We start from the raw sequence: 7,759 nt of genomic DNA on the forward strand, positions 1-7,759 counted from the left end.
GCGTTGTTAAGTTATCCAACGTAACTTACATTGCGTAACTTATGTTGCGTTGCGCACCTTATGTTGCGTTGTGCAACTTACGTTGCGTAATGTAAGTAACGTCACACAACTTACGTCACACAATGTTACGCAACTCAAAATGTTACGCAACTTACGTCCTAATAACAGTAGGATAGGAGTAGGCCCACAGCTGTAGACTACAGCAAGTGTAACACCATGCATACATAACGATACGATGTGTGTATAATCATGATAATAGGCCCAGACTAATGTGTGTATACGGCAAGTATAATGCCTGCCCCTGACGGTACGATGCATGAGGGCCCAGCCATAGACTACGGTAAGTGTAATGCCTAAATGGTGAAATGCGTGCAAGGCCCAGTCGTGGTCTTGAAAAAGGTTAGGTAAATAGGATTACATGTACCGTACAGTCATGGTACTACTGCTAGGCCTAGCAGGACCAGTATTTTGTCCTACATTCATGCAAAACATATCATGACAGGCTAGGCCTATCATTCTTAATCTAGGCCTACTCACATTTGAATACTTTGTGGCTAAACCTAAGCCATGAAGCCCGAACCTAGGCATGCTAGGCCTAGTCATAATTTTGGGACTCCGTTTTTGGATCGAGTCTTTGTCTTGTAAAATTGAGACTTGAGATCTAACCCATGATTTGGCATGAAGACATGAACTTACCTTTTTTAACATGAAGAATACCGTCCATTCGATTTCAAGTGCAGTGCAGCGTCTGATGTAGGAGACGTGCAGTTGCACAGCACAGTTCTCGGTGAGGCAAGTTACAATGTATTGACAGGTTGGCACTAAACTTTCACAGCGGGATTGACAGTCGTGCAGTGACAAGCATACTCAGATTCAGACATGACAAACACTGGGACATCGTAATCATGGTAATTTAAATTTGTAAACCAGCACCATCACGATCACACTGTTCATGCTATTCATGGTTTGATTTAATATGACATGAAGACCTGGGCGGGTCCAAGAACATGACAACATTCTGCTCTTCGTGCAGCATATTTGTCAATTATGCATGTCTGAATCTGAAGTACATGATTGATGTATGCCATGCCATACATGCATACTCAGGATACTATGTGGGCCCTATCATGTCTATCATATATGCAATCATCATGATCATTCATGCATTCATGACCATCACGACAATGATTTTTTTGTCTGTCTTGAGACCGTGCATGACTGAGCTTTCTGTAGTACTTACATGCTTTAGGTGCATAGCCTGCACTGACCAATGAATAACATACAAATCACGGTGTGTGTACAATCCGTATAGTTGAATTTATCAGGCTGCTTGTTGACAGTGCACATCCAATTCATGAATTGCAAACTAGAAAATGCCGATCGCCGTTTACATGGCACAAAAATGCCTCCTATTTTGCTCTAAAAGAACCCATGACTTCAGATAAACGGTCTAAAAGATAACAAGCAACGGCACCTTCAACTTCTCCAGCCAAAGTTTCACCATTGACAATCAGGTTTGAAATTAAACATATTTTGTTGTTTTTTCTATGCACTTTCACACAGACAAGCTGATGGCATCTCTCTGCTCTGATTTCACAAAAAAATTCAATTTCATGAATAATTAATCATGTATCAATCTCTTTTACAAGCCCTTACTAGCCGTACAACAAGTATTGCACAGGCGTCAACGATAATACTGCTGATGAGTTTGACTAGTTTCTATTGAGCTACTGCGCATGCACGCCGGAATTCCGTCGTGAAAACAATAAAATACAAAAGAAATTTCTCGACACTTTTTTGCATGTTTCGTTCTCAGGCCCCGAACGAGAAACGGCCGTTTTATTCCGCCATTTTGAATTGTTTCGAGGTCGGGGCCACGGGACTCAGGCTACAGACTAAGGTGGATGTCAGAACTACAGATATAACCATTCTGGAAGTTGTAAAGGACTTCAAATATCTTGGAGCCTGAATACGGTGAACAGGACATCCGAAAAAGTTGTTCCTATTTACAAAGCTGGTTGTAAATCTAATGTTGAAATTTGCGTCCAATTTCTGTGCTAAGTACTCTTATTTGCCTGTAAATCATTTTCTGAACCCATCACATTCTGGTTTTCGTTCACAATATTCTACTGCAACAACAGTTATTGATGTTGAAGATTTTATTCTTATGAACATGGATGAGGGAAAGGTAATTGGTGCCATATTTCTTGACCTTAAGAAAGCTTTTGACACTATCAATCACATTCTTCTTCTGAATAAGCTCAAGAAATTTGGCATCAGGGACATTGAACTCAACTGGTTCAAATCTGATCTCAAAAGTAGAATGCAGTCAGTTAAAGTATAGGTAGTTCCTTATCAGATTAAAAAACCAATTAACGTTGAAATTCCACAAGGGTCTATATTAGGTCCTTTATTATTTATTGTTTTTGTAAATGATCTGCCTGATAGTGTTATATGTAAAACAGTTATGTATGCTGATGATTCTTCATTGCTTGTTAGCTTATCAGATCCATTGTGTCTTCAAAATAGTCTCACTTTTAACATATGTAAAATTGCCAGCTGGTTTAAAAAGATACACCTCACTTTGAATATCAGCAAAACTAAATTGATGCTTTTTGGTACCCCTCAAAATCTTAGTAAGTACCAAAATATTTCTTTAATTTACGAGGGTGAGACTATTGAGAGTTGTCAACTTCAAATATCTTGGAAGTATTTTTGATAGTCACATGACTTGGTCACATCATATAGATTTAATTGCTTCCAATGTCTCTAAACGTTGTGGTGTTATACGTCGTTAAATATTATCTTCCAAATTATATTCTCAAAAAACTTGCTGATTCTCTGGTCATGCCACATTTTGATTACTGCAGTCATATGTTTGGTCCAACTGTTCACTTACTCTGTCAAACAAGTTACAAATTCTCTTGAACAACTTTGCCAGAATCATTCTTTCTGCTGATATCAGAACTAATATTGATTCATTGATGTTTTCTCTCAAGTGGCTCAAACTAGATAATAGGTGGAATAATCATATTCTTATTATGTTATATACAGTCTGCCGCCTGGACAACCAATTCTTTAGAAATGCTTAGTCGCGCTAAAAGTCGATCGATACATGTAAAAATCAGCACAATTCAGAGATACACCTTTTTGCTATGAAATTAATTTTCTCGGTCAAATATAAAGCAATATTTTTTTTTTCTTTAGTAATGTCAGTTAAAAACTTGGTGCTTGGATATACATTTTTTTTAAATTCTGGTGTTAAAATTAAGCATCAGATTGTGTCTTTTAGTGTGATATTTTTGATTTTTATAGGCCTTGAATTCGCCTGCGAGCTTTTTACGGAATTCATGTTTTAGCGTCTCAAACTAACATAGTTTGCTAAAGAAAGATATTTCCCACCTCTGTAAAGCACATCGTGTGGGTCTATATGTTATAGTTTTGTCAGAATTTCCGTTTTTGTTTTACCCTTTTTCCATTCATGCTCAGAAAATGTCAAACTAAGTAAAAGTAGGCAATGGTGAGTACTTTTATCTCGAGAGCAACCAGCAGAAATAGTCGATATTTCCTTTGTTGTTATTCAGGTCAATTTTTCATTGAAAGCAAATTGCCCGACCAGCGATTAAATCCCCAATTGGGTGTTCTGGTTAAACATGATCAGTAGGAGCGCTATAGGTCTGGGAATTTCTTTGCTATATTGAAGTTCTGGCAACACTATAGCCATGCCGGTATTCCTATTAAACCCAGGGATATCGATCCACAATGCTAGTACTAGCCTTTAGATTTCACGTGTTGATTTAGAAATTTTTTCAGCCGACAGTGAAAGATGGTGAAATCAAAACGGAAATTCTGACAAAACTATGATATATAGCTCACGGTGATGTGCTTTAGAAAGTTGGGGAAAATCCTTCATTAGCGAACTATATTACTTTGAAAAGCTAAAAGGTTGATCCAAGAAAAAGCTCGCGGGCCGAGCTGAAGCCTATAAAAATCGAATATCTTACACTAAATGACTGAATTTCAGGCCTAAGTTTAACACCAGGATTTAAAAAAAATCAGTATCAAGCATTATAGTTTTTCCAGCCATTTACTGAAAAAATGAAAATTATTGCTTTTCATTTGGCTGAGAAAAAATTTTTACACTGAAAAGGTGTAACTCAAAATTTTGCTCATTTCAACACCAATTTCGATCGTTTGTATTGCCTCATTAAATGACTGAGTGAGCCTTGCAGAACAAAAGAATCGGTTGTGCAGGTAGCTGACTGTATAAATGCCTTACTGGTGAAGCTCCTGATTATCTTTGTTCCAAATTTTCATTTACCAAATCCACACATAATCATAACACAAGAGGACACTGGTTGTTCCTGAATTTAACAATAACTCTGAGATTGTTTCAGGCGAGAACAGCAAATCTGTGGAATAGCTTTTACACTGAAGGAGCTACCCTGTACAAAGAAAGTTGAAATAAATAAAATAAATAGAAACAGAAAGTTACTGGCATGCATGATTTTAAGTTAATAAAATCTGAAAATCCCATCTTCTAGGGTAGCTAAAGTTACGCTGTTTCAGGCAATAGTATAAACAATCCTGCTTTTTGGTTCAGAAACATGGACAGTGACCAAGATTCGCTAATTATTTAATGGCTTTTACACCAGGATACCTAGATCAGCCTTTAAAATAATACGGAGGATAAATACCACGAATTAAAAACCGTATGACATGTATGGAGAGCTACCAAAGAATCAGAAAAACAAAACATTATTATACGATTGTGAAGAGTATCATTCATCCAGGTAATAACAATTATGAACTGAGATTATAATCTGATCTACTGGACTTACGTTTTGATGAGTGGCAATATTTCACATCCTATCTCGGATGCATCATCAGGCCCACTGATGTTATCGCTCAGATCCCTCAGAGGTTCGGCTCATCTTGACCTGTGACACAACATCCTCATCACACGTCAACGAACTTTTCCCGCGATAATATCAGTGGGCCTGATGATGCATCCGAGATAGGATGTGAAATATTGCCACTCATCAAAACGTAAGTCCAGTAGATCAGATTATAATCTCAGTTCATAAAACATTATTATGTAGGTTGTTGTAAAAGTCAGTATTTAAAAGTACAAGACAGGTATTGTCACGTGTCAGATCTAGTGCTGTGACGTGGTACCTCAGTCATGACATAAGAAATTTGAACCTTCATTCTGATAATACTGGACAAGAACCAACTGAGAATCAAGAACCTGTTTGCAGGATGTGCATTTTGTCATCATGCTTGACATAATCAGGTGAATTTTTACTCACTACAATATTTCATCTTTCATATCGGAGTATTTCGTGACAGATATACCTGATATGCAGGCTGTAGAGCCAAGTAGACAAAGTCATTTAAGGGGGTACTACACCCCTGCCCAATTTTGTGCCTATTTTTGCATTTTTCTCAAAAATTATAGCTCATTGGTAACAAGTAAGATATGTCAATTATAGGGGCAAAGACTACAACTACTGCACTGGGAATTTTATTTTAGCACAGACAACAGTTGTGGAGTTACAGTCAAAAATGAGGGAAAACCAATATTTGAATATTTTTTGGCTTTTCCGAAGTTTTTACAACTTTTTTGGCGTTTTCGCCTTATATAGTAAGGTTTTGTTTATATGGACACAGTTGCTGTTTTGTTTGTTATGTGTTTTGCAGATGAATGGAATCGTTTAATCGCGTCTCTGCGAGACCCAGACTTGACCAAACTCGCCACATCGAACTTACCATCTCTGCTTATGGGGTCAAAGGCAGCATCCACTACAAAGCAATACTTGGCGGCATGGAAGAAATGGAGGAATTGGGCGTCATCAAAGACTGGGGTGCGCATTTTCCCGGTCAATCCCTTTCATTTTTCTCTACATATCCCACCTGGCGCAACTGGGCGCCAAGTCGGCGGCAGACTTCGCAATGGCGGCGGTTAAATTCGTCCACAGTCTGGCAGGGTTGTCTTCTCCAACGGACAATTCCATGGTTGTTTTGGCGCTTCAAGGGTTCAAGAGGGTCACCGCGGCCCCCATATTAAGAAAACAACCTATTTCAGCAGACATATTGGCAAAAATTTTCGTCGCTCACGGGCACCCGACGGCTTCCTTGGCCGAATTACGCACTCTTTTGTCATATTTATCTCATACGCAGGTTTTTTGCGATTTGACGACGTCAGAGACATTTCAAGATCAGATTGCGCAATAACAAAGGACAGTCTTACTATTCACCTCAAGAAGGCAAAAATGATCAGTATAGGCAGGGCACGGAAGTCACCATTGCCCGCACTTTCAAAGCAACCTGTCCAGTTGCAGTGGCTGAGCGTTATTTCGCCGTGTTAGGCGACCCAATTGATTGCAATTTACCACTAATTCGGCGTCTCACAAACTCCAAGCGTGGCCTTATTCCGACCTCACTACCATTAAGCTACACCCGCACACGCGAAACGGTACTTGATTTCATTAAGCCTTTCGTTCCCGACATCACTTCATACGGGCTTCACAGCCTTAGGTCGGGAGGTGCATCTGCGGCTTTCAACGCTCACGTGCCGCCCCTGCTTATTTCTAGACATGGCAGATGGAGGTCGGAAAAAGCACGCAATGTTTATCTTCAGCCAGACTCTTCTTCCAAATTACTGCCTTCTATGTCCCTTGGTATTTGAATAAATTCTTTCAGCTGAGCATTAAATCCTCAAACTGGACCATGGAAATACGTTTAGTATTTAAAAAGAATATCAAATCCTTGTAACTTGTAACGCGACAGTGTTCGCCTTAATTTTGAGATAATATGATAATAATAATATACATTAATGTTTGATATATAAATGAGAGAAAACAGCAAGATGCATTCAGTAATAAATCAAGCGAGCGAGTGCAGCGTGCTCGACCGCCTGCAACATGTTCACCATTTCTGTTTCCTAAACTTTTATCATTTTGTGTGTTTTTATATCCAAGAGGTAGATATAGAAAATAAATAAATTTTCTGACGGAGGTACGGAGGAAGAAACCGGCTTTAATAGTTGATGCAATCTAATCGAATGATCCTCCAGTTACACCGCTTTGAATCCTCTGGAAAAATGCGTAATATAAATTCAAAATATATTTCTTTCTTTCTTTCTTTCTTTCTTTCTTTCTTTCTTTCTTTCTTTCTTTCTTTCTTTCTTTCTTTCTTTCTTTCTTTCTTTCTTTCTTTCTTTCTTTCTTTCTTTCTTTCTTTCTTTCTTTCTTTCTTTCTTTCTTTCTTTCTTTCTTTCTTTCTTTCTTTCTTTCTTTCTTTCTTTCTTTCTTTCTTTCTTTCTTTCTTTCTTTCTTTCTTTATTTCTTTCTTTATTTATTTATTTATTTATTTTCATTTTTTTTTATTTTTATTTTTATTTTTATTTTTATTTTTATTTTTATTTTTATTTTTATTTTTATTTTTATTTTTATTTTTATTTTTATTTTTATTTTTATTTTTATTATTATTATTATTATTATTATTATTATAAGATGCTCGTCTTAGATAAATATATATTTACTATCGATATTTAGTTGCCGTCTGAGCATGACTATTATTAATATTTTTGTTGTACACGCGTAATACACGAGCGGTGTAAGTGGAAGCAAAATGTGTGCTACCAAGCATGATCCTTAACCTTCATTAGTTCATTAGAAGATCCGGGGGAATACCCAGGTACATTTCACTTTCACTGATTTACGTTTATCAAAGTCGTCATGACAACCAGTTATTC

At 37.4% G+C, this 7,759-nt stretch overlaps 1 protein-coding gene across 1 annotated transcript; it reads left to right on the plus strand.

Moving 5' to 3' along the window:
- Positions 1–312: 312 nt before the first annotated feature.
- LOC140136374 (uncharacterized) lies at positions 313–6,930 on the plus strand. Its single transcript, XM_072158100.1, is given in 5 exon segments — positions 313–340; positions 5,704–5,899; positions 5,901–6,154; positions 6,157–6,273; positions 6,276–6,930. Coding segments are annotated over 5 exon segments (1,011 nt in total). The 3' UTR covers positions 6,692–6,930.
- The last annotated feature ends 829 nt before the right edge of the window (positions 6,931–7,759 follow it).

Source organism: Amphiura filiformis, chromosome 16 (assembly GCF_039555335.1).
Source record: "Amphiura filiformis chromosome 16, Afil_fr2py, whole genome shotgun sequence".
In the NCBI taxonomy this organism is placed as follows: Eukaryota; Metazoa; Echinodermata; class Ophiuroidea; order Amphilepidida; family Amphiuridae; genus Amphiura; species Amphiura filiformis.